The sequence below is a fragment of the Tamandua tetradactyla genome, chromosome 11 (assembly GCF_023851605.1).
Source record: "Tamandua tetradactyla isolate mTamTet1 chromosome 11, mTamTet1.pri, whole genome shotgun sequence".
Taxonomy (NCBI): Eukaryota; Metazoa; Chordata; class Mammalia; order Pilosa; family Myrmecophagidae; genus Tamandua; species Tamandua tetradactyla.
Genome location: NC_135337.1, coordinates 89610518 through 89635035, shown reverse-complemented (window position 1 = coordinate 89635035; position 24518 = coordinate 89610518). Strand labels below are relative to the sequence as shown.

General features: G+C 57.8%; 1 protein-coding gene across 10 annotated transcripts in view; it reads left to right on the top strand.

Annotated features, from left to right (window-relative positions):
* Nucleotides 1-24518, top strand: part of NFIX (nuclear factor I X) — a 97524-nt gene that overhangs the window by 61931 nt on the left and 11075 nt on the right. For 8 of the 10 annotated variants that reach the window (XM_077121663.1, XM_077121661.1, XM_077121657.1 and 5 more), the window contains 6 exons: nt 17548-17610; nt 17860-17934; nt 18301-18421; nt 19149-19285; nt 21610-21732; nt 23698-23873. In XM_077121663.1, the coding sequence (XP_076977778.1) occupies nt 17548-17610; nt 17860-17934; nt 18301-18421; nt 19149-19285; nt 21610-21732; nt 23698-23873 (695 nt within the window). Of the gene's footprint in view, nt 1-586; nt 701-17547; nt 17611-17859; nt 17935-18300; nt 18422-19148; nt 19286-21609; nt 21733-23697; nt 23874-24518 lie in introns of those variants that run through there. The other 2 variants (XM_077121659.1, XR_013159629.1) reach the window with 2 other exon arrangements.

Below are 24518 nucleotides of genomic sequence, written 5' to 3'. Positions count from 1 at the left end.
GGCCGTGGTCAGCCTGCCTGCCAGAGGCTCCCCTCACCGGCCCCTGCCTCCTCCCCCTGCTCCTCTTGCTGGCCTCCTCCCCACGTGGCTCATTACAACTCCAGTTGTTCACGGCTTGACCCCAAGAGCCTTCCCTATTGACCCCTGACCAGCGATACTAATCTGTGTCAACAGGCCCCAGGGGTTAAAGAAACACAACCCCACAGGTGTCTGCTGAGGCGGGGCGCTGGCACCCTGGGCAGGAGGCCCTGCTGCTGCCCTCCCCACAACCCCCGCTGCACCCCTCCCCCTCCCCACCCATACCCCCTCCTCGGACATGCCCTCTCTCCTGACTCCCTCCTGTTCTAGCCCGTCCTGCTCTCTGGGCCTCTCCTTATTTCTTGGGGGCTTCCCGCCAGCAGCCAACCCCCGCTCTGTGCCACCACTTCCTTTCTGTTTATGTTTCTCTCTCTCTGCTCTGCCTGGGGGGTATTTGGGGGTCCCAGGCACCTGAGGGGTGCTTGGGTTGATGGCAGCACTGAAGGGTTCAGACCTGGAATGGTCTGTCCCTGTCTCTATGGAACGACCCCTTCCATCTCATTTGCAGCTCCAAGCTGGATCCTCGGCTGGGCTGGCTGTCTTCCCATGTGAGGAAATTGACATGCTTCATTTCCCCTATGGACCACAGGGCCCCATCCTCAGGGTGTTCCTTTGTACCAAGGCAAGTCATCCTTGGGAGGCTTAGGCTCACAGCTCCCAGCCCCGCCCACCCCACCCCCACTTGGAAGAGGCCATGGGAGGGGAGGAGACAGTGCTGTCTGAGCGTGTGTATGTGTGTGCATGTAAGTGGGGCCACCGGGCCTCATGGGGGAGTCCACCAAGGGAGCACCCAGCCTGCCAGGCTCTGGTTCCCCTGGGACTGTGTCAGCTGAGGCCCCTCCTAACTGGGGAGGGACTGTCCTGGTCCCCCATACACAACTGTATGTACCATGTGCTTCCTCTCTCTTTTTTTCCCTTTAGCTCTTTATTTTTAAATAATTTCAAACTTCTGGACAGTTGCAAAAATAATACAAACTCCAGACAGAGAACTCTTAACTACCCTTCTCACATACACACCAGATATCCACACCCCCCCCAACTCTTAACATTTGGCCGCATTTGCCATATCAGTTCCTCTGTCAGCCTATTCATTTATCTGTCCATTCATCTACCCATCTATTTAAATATTTTCCAAACCTTTGATAGTAGGGTGTAGACATCATATTCCTTGAACACTGAATACTATCATTTATGTTTTCTAAGAACAAGGACACTCGCTTATGTAACCATCTTAAATACAGTTATCAAATTCAGGAACTTTAACATCGACACAAAGCTTACAGTTTATATTCCAATTTAAAAAATATTCCAACATCCCAATAATGTCCACTTGCACCTCCAGTCTGTCCCTTTCTTGAGGCACCCTCTTCACCTTATCCTTTGAGCAAGCTGTAGGCCGTGTCAACCCAGCCCAGCTGCCCCAGGGTATGCCTTGTGGTTGGCAGTCCCCCTCCTCCTAAACCAGAGGAGTGAGAATATGGCAGTGTCTCTGGATATCAGCATGTCCCCTTTGTCCAGCTCTTGGGGGAGATGTGAGCCCAACTGGCAGCTCTGGGGCCCAAGCCAGCTGTTGTCTCCCTGTTCCCACCTAGAGCTGTGAGCATAACTTCCAGCTCTGTGATGTCCCTTCCTTCCCTGGGGCCTGCAGCCTGGACTACAGCGGCCCTGGCCCACCTTGGGGCTGGGGTACCCTACTAAGGGTGCATGTGTGTCTGGCCAGAGGAGGCTGGGAACAGTGCTAAGCAGAGGGGCTGGTGGGGTCTCTGCACGAAGGGGGCAGGAGACTGTTTATGGGGTGTTCTTTGGAGACATTGGCAAGGCCCAGGAAACCCAGACTGGGGTCAGGTTGACAGGCCAGGCACCCCTGGTTACCCCTTTCCCTGCATTCCTCCTGATCACATCCTCTTGTTCCCCCTGACCCCTCCTCTCCTTCTTCCTCTTGGCTGTAGCTCCTGGCAGGATTGGGAAGCAACAAGCTCTCCAAACTTTTTTTTTTAAGTTTCCCAAACTTTTCCAGATGCCAAGAAGGGAGAAACCCTGCAACCCGGCAGAGGGGGGATGGGGGAAGGGGAACTATTCCAAGGCCTTCCCTGGAAGGGAAGGGGAGACAACTAGCCAAACGGGGACAAGAGCCCACCCTGGATGTCCCCAAGCCACCTTACCATCTTCACCTGCCTCTCCTGCCCCCTCCTCACTCCTCCAAGCCCCAAACCATCATGGAAAGGCTGAGGAGCCATGGGGTCAAGTTGTACAGAAGTGACTGCTGGGGTGGGTTTGAGATGGGACATCCACAGGCACAAGGAGGGAGGGAAGGAGGGGAAAAAGGAGCCCCTCCTACAAACTTCCTGCCCTCTTCTGCCCCCACACTTTGGGTCGGCTGAGGAGTGGGATCTGACAGGGGAGGGGGCTGCATGGGGACAGTGCAGGTATCACTGGCCCCTCCCGGGGCACTGCCCACATCTCCACATGTGGAGATTCTGTCCATCTACTCCCTGGACACCTCCTAAGACAAAGGCCTCTTTGTGGTCCTGGCCTTCTGGCCAGCGGCCAGCTGCATTCTTCGCGTGTTTCCTGAGCTCGGTCCTGCTCCTCCCCCCCCCACCTCTCCGCCTGTCCTGTCCCCTGCACAGGGACACCACACTCTGCCCTCCCAAGCCCTTCTGCAGCACCTATCCTTCTTGGGACCCAGGGCCAGTTTTCTACCTGCCTGCAGAGGAAGAGACTGCTGGGGTTTTAGAGCTGGGACCATGGGGCCTTCGGGGGCAGTGGAGGCCCTGCGACTCAGGTTTGAACCTACAGGCTTCCCCCTCTCTGTGAAAATGGGGCCCTTGGGCAGATTAAATGACTCCAAAACACCCAGCTCCATGCCTGCCACGTGGTAGAGTCTCCTGTAATCTGAGCTCCCTACTTCCCCACTGCCTCCAGGTCTTCTGGGAGCACTGGGGGGACCCAAAGCCCAAACCCTCCCCACTCCTGGGCCCCTGAGCTGGCACCCAGCTATTCCCTAACATTAGTGGGTGCCCTCTCTGCTTCACGTACCTGGAGGAGACCGCTAGATCGCTGAAGACAAGAGGAACTGGGGAGGGGTAGGAGGGCAGGGCAGAGTGCCCAGGAAAGGGCATCTGGGCTTTGGTAGTCGAACCTATCACCTCCTGTTAGGGTCATACCCAGCCACAGACATATGGGGTCCTAAGAAGTTCTAGATGGCCATGTTGGGGAGTTTCCCCCCTTGTCAAAAAATATTCATAATTTGGAAAGAAAAGGAGCTTTTTACGAGTTGGCAGCTCTAGGGAACTTTCCGTCGGTTCTTTCTGGCCTCGTGATGGGTGGGGCCCACTTTTCCCTTCTCTCCGGCTCTCCTAATCATCCCCCCACTCCAGCATCCCCCCCCCCTACTCATACACCCTTAGGAGATCTCCAGCTGGCCTCATGGTCACCCCAAGAGGGAAGGGCTAGGGGAGGTCCATGACCTCCTTGGGCACCATCCAAGCCCCCACCTCCTGCTGGGCACAAACCCCTCCCCTCGCTCACCCCCACCCCAGGCCTTGGATATCTGCTATCCCTGAAATCTTTGCAGGGCCCAGCCTTGCCTGCCCTCCCACTCCCCACTGCCCTGGGCCTGCTCCACTCTCCTGCCAGCCGAGGGTGCCCTGAGTCCTCCGAGTGTCCGGGGGCCCCACCGGGGAGGGGGCGGGAGGTGCTGAGCTCACCCCCTCGGCATCTCCCCCACCCTGGTGCGAGGCCAGGCTGCCTCCCGCCAGCCGCCTCACTCCCTAATAGCTTTTTAAGTCCAACCACATGTGTCTGCGGAGAGTGGAGCCGCCCCTCGCTGGGGCCCCAGCCCTCCCCACCAGCAGACAGAGACCACCCTCCATTTGGAGCAGCCCCAGGCCTGGGGGAGGGGCATCCTACTCCCTAGAGCCCATCTGTTTGCCCAGGCCTAGCTGAGTCAAGAGGGGTCTCCAGACTGCCCCCCCACACACACACCAAGCCTTTCCTCTTGACCCTGGGGGCCTGGGGTATGGGTTCTGGGGACCTCTCTCCTTGCAGGGGCAGAGCAGGCCAGGGATAGACCTGGTTGTCGGGACCTGGGAACCCCAATCTTGCAGCAGTGGGGGGGGGGTAGGTGCTCTGTGCCAGCATCTCCATCCTTTCCCCTGGCCCTGCTCAGGCTGACCCCACCATTGCCCACTTCTGACCCTGGCCCACGTGAGTCCCAGTGCGTGTGAGCTGTCTGTGGGGAGGCGGGTGTGGGGTGCGGTTTGGGGTTTGCTGGAAGGAGGAGTGAAGGAGGCATCGGAACCCAGCGGCCAGCAGGCCCGGGACCCTAATGAGAAAATTGCTTCCAGCCTGGGAGCCCTGCCCTACAGCTGAAATTGCATCCAGCCCGCAGCTCCCCCCTAAGGAAGGCAGTAGGGGGAGCAGGGCTTGTCATGATCCGAATCCCCGCTTTTCCACCTCCCACCTTGCTGAACCTGGAGCTGGGCTTGGCTGGAGACCTGACTGCCTGTTTCCTGGGAGGCAGAGAGGCAGGGACTCGCCCCCTTTCTTTCCATGCAGTTCCACCACATTTATGGAACGCCTCGGATGGGGTGGACTCCTGTAGGGAGTAGTGGGGTGCTGCCCCACCCCTGGAGATCAGGAGCAGTTTGCTCACATATTAGTCCCCTGTGCATGTCTGCCCACGTGTCTGCATGGCCTCCAACCTTCCAGGGTGCTTCCTTTGACATTCAGCTCCCCAGGGGCTAGGGGAAGGTCCCCCCCTTGCCTGCCCCTACACATTGGAGGCCTAGTGCCCACACCCTGGACAAAGGGAGACCTAGGCAGCAAGAGGCTGGCTCAGCGTCTTTCCTTCTTCTAGTTCTTCCCCGGGGCTTCTGAGGTAGAACCAGCGACTGAATCTGCAGGGCCCTAGACAAAGTGAAAACGCGGGGCCCTTGCTTCCAAAATGCAGGGTTTCAAGATGGCCATGCTTCCAGAGAAAGCCCAGGTCTGTCCAGCGGCAGCTATTTCCTGGGCCCCAGGCCTGCCCCTGCCTTCCCCACCTAGACCAGAATGTTCTTTCTGCTGGTTCCCTGCAAGTGAGGCCTGTCGGGCACCTGGGAAAATCTTTTCCTGACCAAGGGCTCTGGTCTCTGGGCTGCCATATCCTCAGAGACACCCTCCCCGCTGCCAACTGCCTTCCTTTTTATGTATTTTGGGATGGTGGTCAGGGAGAGAGGGGGCTTCAGGGGGTGGTGAGAGAATGGATCAGAGCATAATTGTTTCCTAGAAATCCTCAGAGATGTGTCACCCAGAGGTGAGCCTGGCTGAGGCTTGGGAACTATGTCCATGAGAGGTTGACCCCGCCACCTGGTCATCCTGGACCTTCCTGCTCCCCACCTGGTGGAAAGGGGGCCGCCACTGGCAGACAGAGGCTGCGCAGAGCAGGGAGCAAGCAGGAGTGCTAGGAGGGAGGGAAGAAGGCAGGAGGAAGGAAACAACGCCATTGTCATCCCCCAAATTACTGGCTGGGATGGCAGGGGAGGAGGCGGAAAGCCGACATTGTTTACTTAATTAAAAGTAAACAACAATTTGCCACTGCCAGCCTCCCATTAGCTGAGCTGGGGACTCGCTCCCGCTGCCACACCCCCAGCCTCAGCTCCCCAGGGCTGCCACACCCCCAGCCTCAGCTCCCCAGGGCCCGTGTGTGGGCCAAGGTAGGGGTGAAAAGCTGACAGCAGCCGTGGCTCAGGGTCTTGTAGAGTCAGTAGAAGTGTCAAGAGATTGTCATTTGACTGATCACCACAGGGTACAAAAGAGCCCACGTGTGCATGCTGCCGTTAGGTCACGTTGGCATCTGACAAGGGCAGGGGCACGCTCTCATCCAGCTTGGATCTCTGGGAAATGTCCAGCCGAGATCCCCTGGCCATCCCCACCCTACCTAGAGGCCTGGGTCTTTCTACTCCCCACCAATGCTTTTCCTTTTTCCTTGTAGCAGCCTATGAACATTCTTCTCGCATCATTTTGGCTTTGCTCCCAGAAGGGGACTGTTTAGGGAGAGAGATGAGCTCCCTGGGCTTGTTGGGATGGAGGTGAGGGGCCCTGGCCAGGCAGCTACAGGTGTCTGTAGCTCTGGGGTAGGGGAGGGGAATTGGCCTCTCCTGTTTCTGTGGAAGGAGGGAGCCTGGCCTGCAAGAGGGGGCTTGCCATGGGACGTCGAGAGGATTCTCCTGTAGAAGCAGTGGCTTCTCTCTGGACCTGGACACGACCTTGGGGCCCCTGACTCTCAGCTCTCTGGACCAGGAACACATGCCACAAGAGTCTGGAGAAACACATGCCCCCACATGTGAGAAATGCCTGACTAGCCCCTGCTTCACAAAAGCAGTGCTGAGCTGGACAAATGGGCATGCAGCACAACCTTCTAGGGTAGCCTGGCAAGGCAGGCCAGGGGCTTCTGGGAAAAAAAGAGGCCAGAGGGCAAGAGCAGAGGGGAGATGAGCCCACCCCCCACCCCAAACACGGGAACCATAACTTTGGTTCCAGCCTCAAAATTCTGGACAGCTCCCATGGGAGTCACCTTCTCCCAGACTCTGGCCTCTCCTTCTTACACACAGGCTCTCTAGCACCTACTCCACCTCCCCCATCATCCTGCCCCCACCTTTCCCCACCCCACCCCCACTTGCAGCCTCTCATATCCCCCTTCCCGCTCTGCCATCAGGAATCACACATCCTCACGCACTCTTGGCCCCCATGCACTTCAAGGTTTTCACATGTGCTTGCACACACAAATCTGGGAAGCCTGTCCCCTGCCTGATTGAGTTAAAGGGCTGGGGTTTGGCAGGACACTGTGTATCTGCACTGTAACTTCTTATGGACGTTCAGCAGGATGGGAAGCTTCTAACTCCACTGCTGTCCAAGCTGCTGTGGCTCCCTGGGGGCTGGCCCCTGAGCCCCTTACCCTTTCCTCCTCTGGTCCCCCACTTCCTGGGCCTGAGACCTAAAGCCCTGCTCCTTCTCCCTTCTCTCAGCCCCCCACTGGGCATCCAGCTTCTGTGAATGAGAGGCAGGGGAGTGTGGGTATCCTCCCACCCCCAGCCTGCCAGGAATAGAAGGGGCCATGTGAACTCTTCCTGGGTCTTCTGCTGTGTGGACTGCTGTCATGCATGGGAAGAAGTAAAGGGGGCCTAGAGGGCTACTGGTTGCAGGTAATGTCACCAGGCTCTGACTAGAAGGTGGGTGTCCTTCCTGTGGGAGTGGCTGAGAGCCCTGGTGGGTGGGAGGGTCAGGGGAGGGCAGTGAGTCCTTGGGGAAGACTACCTTTGTACCCTGTTCCCTTCCACTACCTGAGCCCATTCTGGGGGTGCAAGTGGAAGTTGTCTGCTGACTTAGAGGGCACTTCTTTGCTTTCCAGTGGCGTAACTGGTGTAGGGCAGAGGGGAAGCTTTTAAAACCGCAGGATCAACAGGCTCAGAGGTTATGGTTGGGCCTGTGTAGGTGATCTCGATGCCCCTTTGATGGAGGTAGATGAACTCAATCCTGCCTCTCTTTAGCGAGCATGGTAATGGGGCTGCTTAAGCCTCTCCTTTCATCTTTGGGCATGCCCAACCCCCACCTCAGCCCTTCTCTGGAAGCCCTAGGGGGCCACGCCTAGCCCAGAGCCCCAGGGCACTGGGCCCTTTAGCCACAGTGGACAGGATGTCGCGTTTGGGCAGCCTGGGTCTCCGGGGTTAGCCTTCCAGTACCAGCTGCCATCTCTGGCACTGTCTTTGCACACATCTTTGTGGAGTGCCTACTGTTTACAGAGCTCCTGTGTGAGCGATCCACCCTTGCCCCCCACCCACTAAGTACCCACCACTTTAGGGGCAGCCAGGATAAGCCTTCTAACAGCTAGCCACGAGTGCATCCAGGGGTTTGTGGGAGGAGTCCACACTGGGCACATCCATGTACCTGGGGGGTGGGGGGTCGGTGGTCATGCCAGAGGGGAGCAGCCCTCCCAGGGGGCAGAGAGCCTGGCCCACTCGGAGGCCCCTGAGAAGGGTGGGAACCAGGGACACGCTAGGCCCAGGCAGTCCTCTGAAGCCATCTGTGCTACCCAGGGTCAGGGTGGTGGTGGTGGGGGGGGGCGGGCCTCACCTCAGCTAACCTCCCACTGAACAAAGGGGCCTTTCTCCTCCCGCCACCCTCCCCAGCGCTCCGTGGTTTTTTTTTTCCCCTCCCTGACTTTTCTCCATTTCTCTCCCTGCTTCTGTTCCTGATCCCTAGTGTTTAGTCTCCATTTTTCACTTTTTGCAAGGGGGTGAGGGGGGGGGGGGCGGGGAAGCACTGCAAAGCTGGTCTGCGTCCCCAAAAGGGAGGGAGTGTCATGAGCACATCGTTGGCTGCTTTGAGGGTCAGCAGGACAGACCCAGACCCTCTGAATCCCCCCCCTTCATCTCACCCAGTCCCCTGCCAGCAGGCTCCTGTGCATATTATAAGCTGTCCCTGATCTCTGAGAGTGGGAAGCTCGCCCTACATCAGGGGAATGGGTTTGACGGTGGTCGTGGGAGCTGCTGTCTCAGGCAGCTTCTTGCGTGGTGCACGACCCTGCCTCTGAGGGGGCCGTGCCAGGGCCCTTCTACTTCCCGCCCTGGCCCCATGGGTGTGCTCTGGGGCAGCTGCGCAGACATCTAGGGTTAACTTGCTGCGCCACCTAGCTGTGGCGTGTGGGACTGCAGTACAATGCCAGGCTAGCCACTTGTGCCCCAGGGAAGCCCAGTGGGTCCTCCTGGATGCTCCAGGTGAAAGGTTGGCACCTACCTGCCAGAGGATAGCTTCTGCTTTGCCTGTCAGCACCCTGGCATGTCCCCTCCTGGAGTCTCGTTTTGAGTAGTTGTCCTCATGAGGTACCAACTCCTGGGTTCAGTGTCCCACCTTCTGGAAGAAGCTGCTCAGTGTTTCCGTGCAGAGGCGGGGCCCCGAAAGCTGGCCTCCTTGCCCCATCCATGCCCCCTTCCATGCAGCAGTTTACAGTTTACAGAACTGTCCCATCTCATTCTCCATTGCCCTTCCTTGAGCCGTCTGAGGCAGATCTTGGCTGCATTGCCTGGGGAGGGAGGGGAGGCCCAAGTGGTACCCAGGATTTTGCTTCCAGACCCTGGGGTTCCATGGCACCCACCTGGCCCTGGGCTCTCAGAGCTCCCACATTAGAAGTTTGGCTTCAAAGGCCCAAATCCTCTTGTGTGTCCTGGGCCGTGGCTCTCTCCCCAGGTTCCCCCATCCTTCCCTTCCTCCTGTTGTCTAGATGTGAGATAGAGGCCGAGTATATACCTCCCTGGCCTGGGAGGTAGAGTCCGAGTGTGTTCACAGCTGGGCCAGGCCTACTTGGGCTCTTGTGGATGGACCAAGCAGAAGGCTCATGTTGGCGTCAGTGAGCTTGGCCTGTAGGTGAAGTTTTCTCTGCTTTTGTTAGCTGGTAGCCATGTCAGGAGAAGGTTATAGAAGGTTCTCTTCAGAATCTCAACGTCTGTTCTACCTGAAGTTCAAAGTGTGGCAGATACAGCAGCGGACAAAATGCAGGGGCAGACAGACAGGCACACCTTGCCTGGCTTTAGAGGGCCTCACAATCTAGTGGGGCACTCAGCCAGATCTCCCCAGGCTGGGTGGCCACTCTGCTGCCTAGGGCCCGAGTCTTTCCCTGCCACAGGCCCTGGCCCAGCCCAAGCTTCCCGAGACACGAGACACGTGGGCTTGGGAAAGATGCAGATCCCCTAGAGTCTCAGCCTCCAGGCGGGACAAGAAGAGCCTTTAAATGTCTGATGGTAGTAACACATGCTTGTGTGTTACTTTGTGAGTGCTTTGCTTTGACTCTTACTCTCCATTTTGGGGTTCCCTCCCTCTTTTATTTTTTATTATTATTATTTTTGTAATACGGGTAGTAACACATGCTTGTGTCCCGCTGCTGCCCCACTACCAGGCACACCTCTAGGTGGAGGACACTCCGTTGAGGTCACTAACCTGGGTGATGCCTGTTTTGTAGACACCAAGGAATGTAGAGCCCCTAGGCCTGGCCTCCCTGGAGGCAGGAGGCAGGTAGTCTCAGGCCAAGCAAGGGTTGGTGGACTTTCTGTGGTTCCTCTACCACAGGCTCCTACATTTCCTGGATGTATCCTCCCAGGGAAAGGGGGCAGCAGGAGGACAGATAGAAAAAGGGAGCTGAGGGCAGAGGTGTGCAGAAGGAGTGCCTCCTGTCCTCCAACCCCTGCCTTGTCAGCTCTGCCTCCTTATATGAGGAGGTGAGGAGGCACCTGGCCTGGGGACCACTCTTTCCTCCTTCTTGTTCTATTTCTCTCTCCCTCTCCTGCCCAGAGGCACGCGGAGGGGCTGAGGTAGGTAGGGGCTCCTTGTCCTGGCTTCTCCTCAACATCTTGCCTTGCTGAGCACGTGTGGACAGGGGTTTCAGCTGGGTGTGGTCCAGACCTGGTGGCAAGAAGCCCCTCTTGAGCATTTTTAGGAATGTTATTTCCTCCCTTGCGATTCTTTTTTCTTTCCTTCTTCTCCTTCACTTCCTCCTCCCCCAACCCCACCCCTACACCCAGATGCCCCTTTTTCTGCCTCTCTTTGAATCTTCCACTTCTTGAGTTCTCTCTGTGGCAGTCTCCTTCTCAGAAGTGCTTTGCTTTGACTCTTCCTCTCCATTTTGGGGTTCCCTCTCTCTTTTATTTTTTATTATTATTATTTTGGTAATACATGGGCAGGCACTGGAAATCAAACCCGGGTCCTCTGGCATGGCAGGCAAGCATTCTTGCCTGCTGAGCCACCGTGGCCTGCCCTCTCCCTCTTTTAATTTGGGTTTTGTCTTTTTGTCAATCTCTTGCTCTGTGGGTTTATTACTGCCTTCCCCCAAACTCCTACTTGTCCCAAACCATGGCCCCCTCCCCATGTGCTTCTTTATTCTCGTTCCAGCTTGGTTCTGTCCCTTTACTAATAAAAAATTAGACCATGGGCAAGTATATTGGGGAAGGTGGGGGGAGAGGTGTCCAACTCTGGGAGGTTGGGACACTATTAATAGTCCCAAGAGCAGCTGAGGTGGGGGCGGTCATCTGGCCCAGCCTGGCCTGGGCAGCTCATAGGGCCTGAAAGGGCAGTACTGGAAATAGAGTAAGCTGAGTGGGGGCGGGGAGCAGTCCTGTAGGCCCCCTGCCAGCATATAGTTGTCCCCTCTACAATGCCCCTGGCCTTGGCATGGATGAAGGATGGTATGGGGAGGGGGACAGAAACACCGGCATGGGAATTCCTTGCCCAGACCCCACGGTCCCGTGACTCCTGGCTCCAGGCCCCCATGGACAAGCTGGGTCCTGCTTTCGGCCACATAGTGGCACCAGACACTGCTGCCAAGAGAGGCCCAGTCTCCTCAGCTTGCTGCACCCTCCAGAATCAGAAGGGAAGAGCACATCCTCCTCTTTCCCACCACAGCCATGCCCATCCCCGGCCTCCCTTTCCCTGCCTTCCCTCAGCCTGCTTCCAGTGCACCACCGCTGGGCACCAACATGGGAGGGATGCAGCATGCAGAAGATACACTGGTGCCACCTGTTATTTGCGGAAACCTCTCTGCCCTTATCTGCAGACGGTCATTGGCCGGGCCTCCTGGGAGCCCCCAAAACGAAACCTGTAATAAAGAGCCTCAGCCCCAGGACACCCCCACGGAGGGGGCAGGCATTCGAGCTGGCCTGAAAGGAGGAATAAAGCGTCAGCCAGCAGAGGCTACTGGAGCTGGCCATCCCTGTGGCAGGGCAGTGGCATTTACTGAGTCCCTACCAGGTGCCCAGGCCAAGGCCAATAAGCACCTGATACTTTGTTTCAAGCTTTTCCCATTTACTTATCTTCCAGCTGCCTGAAGGGAAAGCGGAGGCTATATCCATATCCCAGATGAGGAAACAGTCTGGCCCTTGGCTGAGGTCACTGGGCTAGTGGGTACTGGCCATTGACTCGTGACAAATGTCACCGAGCATTTCTGCCTAAATCTCTGGAGGATGGGTGCTGGGTTGCTGAAGAGCAGATCCTGGGAGGAGTCACAGGCCTCCGTCAGCTGTGAAGGAGGAGCTGGGCCTGGCAGGATGGGGGCTCTGGGCCCAGCCCCCTCATCTCCTCTTCCCTTCTCCCACCTCCCCCACCATCTCCCTCCTTTGCTGACCCTTTGTGCCTTGGAGAAGAGTGACTAAGTTTCTTTAGCTCCATCCCTGGAATGCACTGTGCTCACGGCCATCTTCTAGAGGGGTGCTGCTTCCTGGGGGGACTTGTGCTAAGAGAGGTTCCCTTAGCCAGTGCCAGTCTGGAGAGCACACCAAGGGCCCTGGGGCTGCCTGCTGGTGACAGGGGCTGGCCAAGGTGCCTGATCCTTGTTTCCTCAGGGACCACCTGTCATGTGCAAGGGCAGCAGAGTTGGGCTGGGGCGGGGGCTGATGGGGGGGCCTCAAGCTCAGGCTTTCAGGAAGCCTCAGACCTTCCTCATGTTGGTATGGTCCAGGACTCCCCTGGCTTTTGAATAAAGTCCCTGCCCAGCCCTCTCCTCATCTCTGCAGTTCCACTGCCCCAGACCCAGACAGCACCCATGAGAGTAGGGTGGGGGAAGCAGTTCTTGGGGGACCAGGGACCTGGGCACGGGCAATTTAAGGGGTCTGGACCTTGTGTGCTGGTGACTGGATATAGACTTTCCTAATTCCCCATCCCTTGTCCTCCTGCTGCTCCTCTTCTCTCCTGCCCTCCGAGGAGGTACATGTCAGAGGCTTCACAGGGAGGGGGAGGAGGAAATGGGAGAGGAGGTAAGAGGGAGCATCATGCCCTCTGAGCCTGGCATCGTGGCACCAGGTGGCCGTGTCGGCACTTGTGGGCTGGTCCTCCCATTCTCTCCTTCTCTCTCAGACCCGAATTTCCTCCCATGTGAGTTTCAAATGGCATAGAAGGGAAGACCTGCAGTCTCGGGCTGGTTCCGGATATTGCCTGTGTGACATGTGCGGGAAGATTTGCTTATATGTGTCTTGTATGATGTGTGTGCATGGGTGCACATACACACTTATGTGGGACAAGGAGGGTGGGAAGTGGAGAGGAAGGTTCTGGAAGCTCCCTGTGCCGGGAGACTCATGTCAGGCCTGCCCTCCTTAGCCTTCTTGCCTACCCTACGCCCTTCAGGGGCTTCCCTGGTCCCCACCCCATCTGCTGTTGGCAAGGAGGGGAGAGCCCCTCCATGACCCATCCTGACAGCCCCCAGTCTGTCTCCCCACCTGCCTCTCCCCAACTGAGGTTGTCTCAGATTCTTGGACTTGGGTTTCAGGCTGCACAATAGTTACATTCTCCAGCTCTGATTGCTGCTGGCCGGGCCTCTGGCTCCCCTTGAGATTGGGTTTCCCGTGCCCTGGTCACTCCGGAATTGGAGGGGGTGGGGTCTAGGGAGACCGGGGGTCTGCCTCTTGAACAGCATCAGTCCTCAATGGGATGGAATGCTGTGGGGGCACCCCCAGGACACCCCCACAGACATCTTAAACTTCCGGCCTGCGGTTGGAAAGAGATGGGGGTTGCTCTCGGTCCAAGCCCCAGACCCCAGCGTGTGGTAGAACCAAGACCTGTTGAGGGGCTGTTCTGGGGCCGGATCACCTCCCAGGTGGGTGCGCTCAAGCACACGATCACTGTATGTGCTGGAGCACACAGAGGGGCAGACAGAGACCAGCTCTGTGCTCTCTCTTACCCTGCCTGGAGCAGCTTGGCTGTGCCTTAGGGACAGCCAGAAGTTCCCATGGTTCATTGCACAGACTGAGTGGATTTTCAGCAGGTGCTGGGGCAGAGTATGCAGGGAGCCACAAACGTCTCCCCATCTGTGGCTGGAAAATATATATATTAAAATACAGCCTTGACCATGGGTCCTGGGCACTGCTGGGCTCTACCCCCATCCCTAGGCGCTCTGACAGGGCACAGAGAAGAGCAGATGTGTTGGAAGAAGTGAAGGGCGGTGAAGGACAGAGAGACAGAGCAGACCTGAGATCGCACAAATGAAACCAGGAATCAGAGTCCAGAGGGAAAGGCAGAGCGCTGCATAGGAGGAAGTTTGGGGGTTTCAAGGACAGAAAAGGGGAGCAGGGGTGGGGTTAGGCAGGCGGACAGCATTTGAGCCAGGTGTGTGGCTGTTCCAGGGGATGAGGAGAGACCGAGGAAGGGCAGGACGCTTGCTGGTGGTCGTTGGCTGGGAGCTGTCCAAGGCCTCCGTCCGCCAGCAGCACCATAGGGAGTGGTGATGACTGAGTGAGCAGGAACTGCTGCTGAGCTGACCCCCATCTCAGAATCTTGCTCTGTGGAGCCCACTCAGGATTGACCAGCAAAGTCCACACGTGTTGCCTCTTCTTTCTTGTCCTCCTTCCAGAAGCCTCCTTGATGGCACTGGCCAGGCACATGGCTCATGTAATAAACCAGGTCCCTGTGGAAGGACAGATAGACCAGGGAGTGCTTTTATACTGTGCACATAGAGAATGAGCTGGAGACCTGGAGAGCTTGGCCCAATGTGCCCAGGGAGCAAGGACCCTGTGGCCGTCCCTTCTGGGACATTGGAAGGAAGTGGTGGCTGGGCTTCTGGTTTTGGAGGTTGCATGTGATGTGGTTCAGCAGAGGTACACTTCAGACCTGGGAGGGGTCTCTGCTCTCTGGGCTTCTCTCCAGGAAGGAGGGATCTCTGGGTTGTCCTGGGACTCTGAGGATGGCAGCTGTGCCTCTGACCCTCCCTTCCCCTTCCTGGAGGTGACCAGAAACCTGCCTTTGAGGAGAGGCACACAGTCAGGGTGTCCCTGCTCCAGGGCCCAGGCTGGAGACTCTTTCAGGCAGTGTGTTCCCACAGAGCTGGGAAGACAAGGGGCAGCCTGGTTGCCGAGGGCTGGGTGGAAGAGGATAAAGGCCAGGCCCGGCACCTGCCCACTTGCTGTCAGCCAGCACCAGCCTCCCCTCCACGTGCCACAGGCCACCAGCTGGCCCATTGTCCCAGGGAGAAAGCAGACGGGGGTGGGGGTGGGTTCCTGGCTGGGCAGGGGCTCTCCCCGTGCACACTCCCACCCAGCAGGGGAAAGGGGGGTGCCTGGGAGACAGAGCACAGTGGGACCCCCCCTTCACCATCCAAAGCACAGTGCCTCAGCTGCTTACCATCAAGCCGCGCTGCCCTCCATCCCCATGCTGTTGGCAGTGGGCAGCACAGACCTGCGTGCAGGAGATAAAGAGCCAGGCAAAGTGTTTTTTTCTCACTAACCGTGGATTTGTGTGTTTGTTCAGCTGGGGGTACCGATAAGCCCATGTGCCAGATAAAGCTGCGTGGCCACGCTGGGGCCTGGGCAGGGGTGGGAGAAGACAGCCGTTATTTTCACTCCCTGAATCCAGGGGCACACCCCTCTCTTGACATCAGCCAAGGCCCTGATGGCCCCTGTGTAGTTGGGGTGTCCTGGGATGCTGTCAGCCTGGGATGCAGCTCCTGACACCCAAGGGCTCCCAGGGCACCCTGAGCTTAGGAGGCGGCATATCCCTCTCTACCCATGGTACCCATTGTCCTACCAGGTAGGGGGTCCTCTCTCACTGAGCTTGTTGAGTCCCTGGACCTGAGGACAGCCTCCTTCCCCCACCCCTCAGCTCTCATGTTGGGGCATAGAGCACAAACTGGCACATCCTTGAAAGACATAGTGGGTGCTAGCCACAGCTGTGAGCCCAGGTTCAGCTTTCCAGTGCGTCTGCCTTTCCTCCCGGGGCAGGGCTATACCCTCCCAGGGGCTGGCAGTAGCTGGTTTCTGGGGACCAGTCGGGCCACCAGCTATAAGATGGCTGCCAGCAGAGAGCGGAGGGCACCCAGCCGAGAGGCCACACCCCAGCCCACTCCTCCACTTCAGATCAATAATAATAACAGAATTAATGCTTTTGGGGCAGTTTCCAGGTATAGAATGGCTTTCTTCTGATCACACTGCTCTGGAACCCCCATGTGTCCATCTGTCTGTCACCCGCCTGCCTCATCTAGGTGAGTGGCTCTCTGTTCGCCGGGAGCTGAGATGCTCCATGGTATGGCACCAGGGCCACCTCCTTTTTCCCATCCCCTCCCCACCCCACCCCAATGCCCTCTGAGACCCAGCAGCACCACTGTGTGGGCGCACAGGGGCACTGCACCCCACCCTGGAGTAGGTTAAGGGCCTTACCAACATGTGCCTCAGAAACAGCTGTTTTTTCGATGTGTTACAAGATTTATTACTTTTGGAATAAAAAAATCAAATGAGCTAAGGCATGGAGAGAGTGGGGCCTGAAACCATCTTGAGACATCTTGCCCCTTCCTACCAGCTCCCCCCATGTTCTCCATCTGAGATGCCGTGCCCTTCTGCCTACCAGCTCCAGTGCTCACTCTCTCTCCATTCTCCTCAGTAGAACTCCCATCCCAGTCCTTTCGGGCTGAGGCAAGCAGGCTGGATGCGGGTGAGGCCAGGAGGCTGAAGCCAGCAGAAGCCCCATCCTCAAACCACAAAACTGTTTTCAATTGCCACCTCCCCACCCCACCCCTTAGGCTCTCTCCCTGTCACAAGCAGTTGGTTTACCACCAAATGCATGCCTGCCTGGCTGCCTTCCGCCCCACGGCCTGCCCTGGGCCCCCTCCTTGCCAACTTCTTACCAGCTGTCATGCCCAAGAAGGCATTCTGGGGGGCCCTGTTGTGTCCCTGGCACACAAAGCCTTGAGGACCTGGGGTTGGGGATGGGGGGCTTTCCCGAACTCAGCAAAATATTCACACACACACTCCACCCTGCCCCCAGTCCTCTAAGCTCCTGCTGCACAAAGGCTCCTTGTCTTGGAGCTCTCTCCGAGTGTCTGTGGCACTGGGCATAAGACAGCTCAGAGAGGCTGGCAGAGCGGGTGGCAGTGGGGTAGACCCCCCTTCCCGCCTGGCCACTGGGTTGCCAGGCGCTGCCTGAAAGCATAAAGGTGATGTGGGGGTGGAACAGGGTGACAGGGACACATTTAATTAATTAAGTGAGCTAAGGGACTACTCCCCTGGGAGCTGGAGCATGGGGTGGGGTGGGGGGACCCTGGGGCCTAGCCGAACTGGGCAGGGCTAGCCTGGAGTGCAGCCTGTCTAGCCAGTGCTGCTCAACCATGGGTAACTTTGTCCCCCAGGCTGCATTGGGCCATGTCTGGAGATATTTGTGCTTGTCACACCTGGGGGTGGGGTTGGGGGGGATGCTACTGGCATGGTGTACATGGAGGCCAGGGAACCTGCCTCATGTCCTCCAGTCTGTAGGACAGACCCCCACCTATCCCAGAATGAAACCCAGCCTGTGCTAGAGCCTGTGTCTCTTGTCTCTTCTGGTGTCCATGCATACCTCAGAGCTGGCCCTTGAGGGTGACAGGATGGCGTGAAGGTGTTGGCTGGCCAGGGGCCGGAGGGTCCACTGTGTGGCTACTCTGTAGGAAAGTTCAGGCCTGACCCACCTTCCCTCTTCTGTCTCCTGCAGAATCCGGACAATCAGATAGTTCAAACCAGCAAGGAGATGCGGACATCAAACCACTGCCCAACGGTCAGTGTTCTGGCCCTTACCCTCCTCCCTCTCCTAATCCCCATCCCTACCCCCACTGGCCTGGCTGCCCTCCCTTCTCCCCATTCCCCCCATTGTCCCCTGACTGAACCTTTGGTGGCCATCCCTCTTCTGGGTAGGCCCAAGGACCAGACAAGGGGCTCACAGAAGGGCAGGAAGACATGTAGGGCATCCCACAGGGGATGGGGCATCCTGGCCTGCCTCTGCTCACTTACTCTTTCGTTTCTCCAGGGCACTTAAGTTTCCAGGACTGTTTTGTGACTTCTGGGGTCTGGAACGTGACGGAGCTGGTGAGAGTGTCACAGAGTGAGTCTTTCCTTCTGGGCCAGGCCTGGGCCCAAGGCCAAGTCCAGAAGAGATGGGAGGTGGGGGGGAATTGGACTTCACATTGTCTCCAGCTAGTGGGATTTTCCAGGGCCTGGGGGGTGAGGGAAGGCAGCAGATGGTGGTGGCACTGTGAGGCTAGCTAGAAGCAGGTCTCTGCTTTGCAGGAAAAAAAATACACCTGGGGACTTTTTCCCAGTGAGTCCCTGTCAGGGGCGGTTTCCCTAGCAGCCCCGGGGGCCCATGTTTCCCTGTCCTGCAGCCCCCACGTGTCCTGGCAGTGCAGCAGAGACCCCATTGGGCCGCCTCACAGCTTCCCACCTCATGACCCTCTCACTTCTCTCTCAGCACCTGTCGCTACAGCAGCGGGGCCAAACTTCTCGCTGGCAGACCTAGAGAGCCCCAGTTACTACAACATAAACCAGGTGACCCTGGGGCGGCGGTCCCTCACCTCCCCTCCTTCTACCAGGTGAGCCTAGCTCTCAGCCTCTCCCGTCCTGGGGAAGGGCCTCTGCGCTGTCCCAGGGCCCCTATGGGGACTGGGGGGGGGGGTGGCATTGAGCCAAGAGGCACCAGGCACTGGTGTTAAGTGGAGCACCGCATGGAGGGCTTTGGGGACCTGAAGGCTGCATTCAAGCATTTTCCCAGGGCCATGGGGACCAGGGGCTGCAAAGGATGTGTGTTCCAGAAAGCTCACTCCAGCAGCTGAAGCCCAGGAGTCCCAGAGGGGACGAGATGTGGCTGGGAGAGGGCAGAGTGGCAAGAGGCTGGGGGGAGCAGGGTCAGGGACCAGGAGCCCCTGATTTGTTTACAATGTATATACTTTGTTCATTGTGAAGCATTTGGCGTTCATTTTTGGCTTTTTAAAAATATCACATTAAAATGCCACTATGCTTTATGGTGGGATTTTGTAGCACCCCCTGGCAGTTTGCCAGTGCTTTACTTGCCCTCAGTGCAGCCCTGGCCCCAGCAGGGCCTGATGGGGTCGAGAGTGGGTGGGTGGAGAGGTCAAGGGTCTGGCTCAAGTTCTTTGACAGGGGCTGGCTGGTGGCCAACTGCTTCTGGGGCTGAGAAGGGCTGGGGGAGGAAGAGCAGGTGAGGGAGCAAGGGAAAGCTCAGAGGTGGCCTTGCCTGTGGCCTCTGCTCCCTAAGCTGTTAACTGGGCCTCGGCGGTCTGATCCTCTTCACTCCCCCAGCACCACCAAGCGCCCCAAGTCCATCGATGACAGTGAGATGGAGAGCCCTGTCGATGATGTCTTCTACCCCGGGACGGGCCGCTCCCCGGCGGCAGGCAGTAGCCAGTCCAGTGGGTGGCCCAACGATGTGGATGCAGGTACGGGCTGTGGGTCCACATCCCTCGCCTGGTGGCTCCCCTGGGTGGGCGGCACCACTGTCCTCCGGAGGAGGGGAGCATGTGTATCCCAGCAGAGCCCCTAGACAGCAGAAGCCCCTAGCCCCAGCCCCTGGTGCCTGCTGTGGGGAATAAGGGGTGTGGCTCCCTCTTGAGTTGGCATCTGTTCTAGAGAGGCTGCCCCAGGCCTATGGGCTCCATGGCTAAGGCCCTTTTTCTGCTTGCACGTTCTTGACCATTGGGGCTGTTTTCTGTGCAGGAAATTGAGCAGCTTCTCTGGCCACTTGATGCCGGGAGCACCCCTATTCCTATCCCTAGGTGTGAGGACCACATATGTCCCCAGACGTTGCCCACTGTCACCCAGGTGGGGAATCGTCATGAATTAAGAACCTCTGTCTAAAGGGCCCCAGCTTTATAGAAACCCGGAGCCTTGTAAAAAATGAGTAGAATCGTTTTTAGATGAGGCAGAGAGGGCGGGCAAGGAAAGAGGTTCCAAAGGAAGCCAGTTCTGTCTTTCCACATCCCCTGAACCACCTCTCCCCCGTTGAACTTGATCCACCTTTGCCTTGCATCTTCAGCTGAGGGGGTGGGCAGAACAGGAAGGCCTTGGTGGGACAGAGAGTTACACACTGGTGTGTGTGTGTGTGTGTGAACTTGTTTGTGTAGCGGCTGGCTGCGAGACACTTCTGCCTGCACACATCAGATGTGTGCTGTTTGTGTGTCCTCGTGGCGTGACAGGGATTCTAGGGCTGGGGGAGCACAGACTCTGATGAATGAGTGTGCCCAGGGTGCATCTGCTGTGCTAGGGCCAGGCAGGCCAGTGGATGGGGGCTTTGATCCTGGCATAGGCTGGTGTCTAGCCTGGGGAAGCCTCCTCTGCTGTTTTCCAGGACTATCTGTCCCTCCTGGGTAGAGGCTGGGCAGCAGACAGCACGGTGGGAAGCCCTCGGCATTCCCGCTGTCCTAGGAAGCAGGCTTCCTGGAAGGAGGAGGGGGGCTCACCCATGCCGTGGGCCTCTGGACCACCGAAGAGGTACCCAAAGCAGCCATGGTTCGTGTGCTTCCCAGTCAGGGCTTGCCAAGTGACTCCTTTTCCCAGGACTGCCACTGGGACAGGACGTATCACTGCAGGGACCCCCTTTTCCAAGGCTTCGTATCCCGGTGCCCTCCTCCCCCTACTACTGCTTCCTTCTTTCTTAGCTCTCTGCTCTCATGCCTGCCATTTCTGCCACAGCGCCCCACTCAGCAGCTCCCCAGCTCCCCTTGCTCTCCCCTCTTTTCCTCCATCACCCCCCCCCACCATTGTTTCCTCGCACTGCCGACAAATCACCAATTAAGCAGCCCAGCTGCAGGATGGGGAACAGCTGGGGGAGGCACTGTATGGGCCGTGGGGACAGCTGTGCACAGCTGGTGGGAGCACCCCCGCCCCCCCTGCCAGTGATCAGGTGGCACACAGCTGTCACCAGATAACACCTCTGCTGGCGGCTGGGAGTGTTCCCCCCACCTCTTCCCTCCATAGCTAGGATGGCTCTTGTTTCTCCCTCCTACAACCCCCCACTCCCTACCAGAACTGATTCCGTTTGCTTCTTAAAGCTGGTAGCTCTAGAGATTTGACCTCGGCTCCACCTTATTCCCCACCCCAATTCCCCCAGACTAGGGCCCTGTAAGCTCAGCCCAGGACAGCCCACGAGCTCCCCAGGATAGCGGCAGGTGCAGCCATCCCAGAACCTGGCGCAGCTTGGTGATGCTAGACTTACTGAGGCAGAGCCCATGTTGGCTATTCCCTATGCCTCTATCTCTTGCCCAGTACCACCCTGCCCTGGTAGCTGGAGCAGAGCACAACCCCCAAATGACCCATTCCTACAGCAGCCCAGCTCTGTAGGACTCAGCTCTGGGTCTCTCGGCACAGGGGCCCTTTCCAGTCCCAATGCATGCCGAGTGCTACAGCCCAAGGCTCTCGGGACCCTTGCTTTCAGTCTTTGTCCTCTCATGTACACCCCCATCCCCCCAGTCCAGCTCTGGCACTGGCTGCCCAGGGCCCTACTGCATTCCCCCACTCACCCCACTCACCAGCCTCTTTTCTACTTCTTGCTGCCGCTATCTGCCTGCCAAAGGGCGGGCAACCCACTGCCCGCCCCTGCCCAGTGCCCTGCTGACCCACAGTGGGAGAATCACCCACAGCCTCGGGCCTCAGCCAGGCAGTGGCCAGGGAGGGGTGAGGAGAGAAGGACTGCGCTGCTGCTCCCAGCCCCCCACATCCCTGCCTGGCCTGCTAAGGCTGCCCATGTTGCTGGTTGCCCCCCCAGGGCCTGCTTCTCTAAAGAAGTCAGGAAAGCTGGACTTCTGCGGCACCCTCTCCTCCCAGAGCAGCTCCCCGCGCATGGCTTTTACCCACCACCCGCTGCCTGTGCTCGCTGGAGTCCGACCAGGTGAGAGCAGGGTGGGGGGGGACGGGGGCGGGCGTGGGACCCCCAGGGGACAGCCTCAGCCTTGGCTTCTTGAACGGGATGCAGGCCCTCCCTCTGTGCAGCACCTCCTCTGGGCCTTTGGCCCTCCTCTCCCAGGCCCCTCTCTCCTTCTGTGTGGGCATGTGTGCTGGCCTGGGTGTGTCTCGCTGTGTGTATGCATGAGTGAGTGAATGTATGTGTACATTGGTATGAGTACCTGCTGCACATGTGCATGAGTGTATGAGTATGTGTAGGTGCCTGGATGTGTGTGTGTATGGGTTCTTCAGTATGTGTGTGATGCATGTATGTGTGCATGTGTGGTTGCCTGGGTGTGCACATGTGCATATGTGGGGGTATGTGCACTTTATATAATGGCGTGTGAGTGTGCATGCGCGTACTCATGTGAATGGCCTGCACGTGTGTGTGCATATATGTGTGTGTGCCATCTCGACACAGTCCCCATCCAGAGGCCTCCCTTCCCCCACATCTACCAGGCCTGCCTGCCTTCTCCTCTCAGTTCCCCTCTTCTGGCTCTGGGGCTCTGGGGCTCTGGGGTGACTGAGTGCGGGGCTTTGCCCAGCATCGTCCCCAGTGGGTGTGGGGCCCAGTCCAGCTCATTCTTCGGGGCCTCCTGCCCCTTTCTGGCAATGCCAGGTTAGGGTTGGGAGAGGCAGTGGCTGGGCTGTGTTCTGGGGACAGGAGAACACCCCCACCCCAGTCCGACAGCCCTGGCCTTCCACGTCTCCTGGGGTGAGGACACCTTGGCCTTCTGGACAGGGATAGCTCAGGCGGGAAATTGGGGGACCCCTATGGTTAGTCCCTCCCCGCTCCCTCCCCTTTCCCTTTCTCAGCACTCCTCTAGCAGAAAGAGGCCTCAGCTCTTGTCTTGGCCCCACCCAGCCCTGTGTGGGCCACAGGGAACAGGAGCTTTACCTTCCCGCTTCCCCCTGGGCCTCCTGGCCAGGAGCCCAGAGGCTGCGAAGAGAGGGGGGTTGCCATGGGGGGCGGGTGTGGGGAGCCCTGGCAGTGGCGTGAGGGCGGGGCCAGCTCCACACTGCCTTTAGCAGCTCCAGAAAGAAGCCAAGTTTCCGCAGCCTCTAATGAAGTTGAGAGCCAGAGCAAGCTGATTGGAAACAGACAGGAAAGGGGGTAGGGGTTGGGAGTTGGGAAGAGCTGGGGCCTGTACTGGGGTGGGAATTGCATGTGTGAAGGCAGTGGGTTTGGGACTGGATGCACACCCACTAGTGTGTGGGGAAGGGCTGGTTGGATGTGCATTGCAGAAGCTTGTCCTGCGTTGGGGTAGGGAAGGCCGGTGGTTTGCGTTGCCCTGTAACCAGAGTTCCACAGACCCACCTGCCTTTTTTCAGCACCCCCACCACCCTACAAGTTCGTAGCCAGTGCCTACCCATTGCTTGGACCAGTGCCTGGACCAGCGCGAGGGCAGCTTGGTGCTTGCCTCCTGTGCACATTTGAAGGGGTAACCACAAAAAAACCCTCAGTTGTCAAGATAAATGATATTTTAATGCAGCACCTAGAACACACACATAAAAACGAATGCAAAGCATGTCTCCACATCTTAAACAAAGCCTGGGACCTACCATTCATTTACCCAACCTTGCTGTGCTCACCTCACCTTAATTCTTACCCTGGTTCTGATTGAACTTGACAAAATAGGTAGCCAGTTACTGCCCTACTTTGCTGATTTCACTTTTTTTTTTTTAATACTGCCTAGAAACGTTAATGACTCTGAGTGCTGCGTTTTCTGCAGTCTCCTTAAATTTTGTAGCCAGGGCAAGAGCCTCAGTGGCCTTACCCTGCCCTTGCCCAACTCTATTTTCCTTTAGGTGCTCAGTCCTCTGATTGACTGCTGTTCCCCTCCTTTTCTGGTCCCCTCAGTGTCTTCCTTTTGGTCCTTGACACTCTTTTCCCCTTCCTACATGCCTGCAGGGAGCCCGCGGGCCACGGCCTCAGCGCTGCACTTCCCCTCCACGTCCATCATCCAGCAGTCGAGCCCGTACTTCACACACCCAACCATCCGTTATCATCACCACCACGGGCAGGACTCGCTGAAGGAGTTTGTGCAGTTTGTGTGCTCAGACGGCTCGGGCCAGGCCACCGGACAGGTGAGTCCAGAGGGCCCACCTACCCCCAACAGAGCCCTACTGCAGTCTCATCTCACGTCTGTCCGTCTGTCTTGGTGCTCTCGGGGAGAAGCCCAGAAAGTTGCGAGTTCACCTCGGGTTAGAGCAGCAGAGTAGAGGGCTGAATGTCTCAGTTTTCTGGGTCTGGAGCAGGCGTCCATGTAGCAGGCTGGGACCTGGCTACCATGGTCCAGAGAGGTGGGGTTGCAGCAGCTGGGCCACATGGCTTTGAGTACTGCACCCTCGCCATGGTAAAGGCAGTGTGGAGCTGGCCTCACCCTCACTCCACTGCCAGGGCTCCCATACCCGCCCCCCATGGATCTGTCCAACCCAGGGTTGGGCCCTGGCCTTCCCTCTTAAACCTTGGGGCTCCAAGGACTCGACTCGGTAGTTTCTAGATCAGGGTTTCCTAGCCTCCACACTGTTGGCACTTGGGGCTGCACAGTTCTCTGGGGTGAGGGCTGCCCTGTGTATTGGAGGACGTTTAGCAGCATCCTTGACCTCCAACTACCAGATGCCTGTGTTGCCACTGCCTTTCAAGTGGGATAACCAAAAATGTCTCTAGACATTGCCAGATGGCTCCTGGGGGGCCAGATGGTCCTGGGGTATAGACCCTTTCCAGAGGGC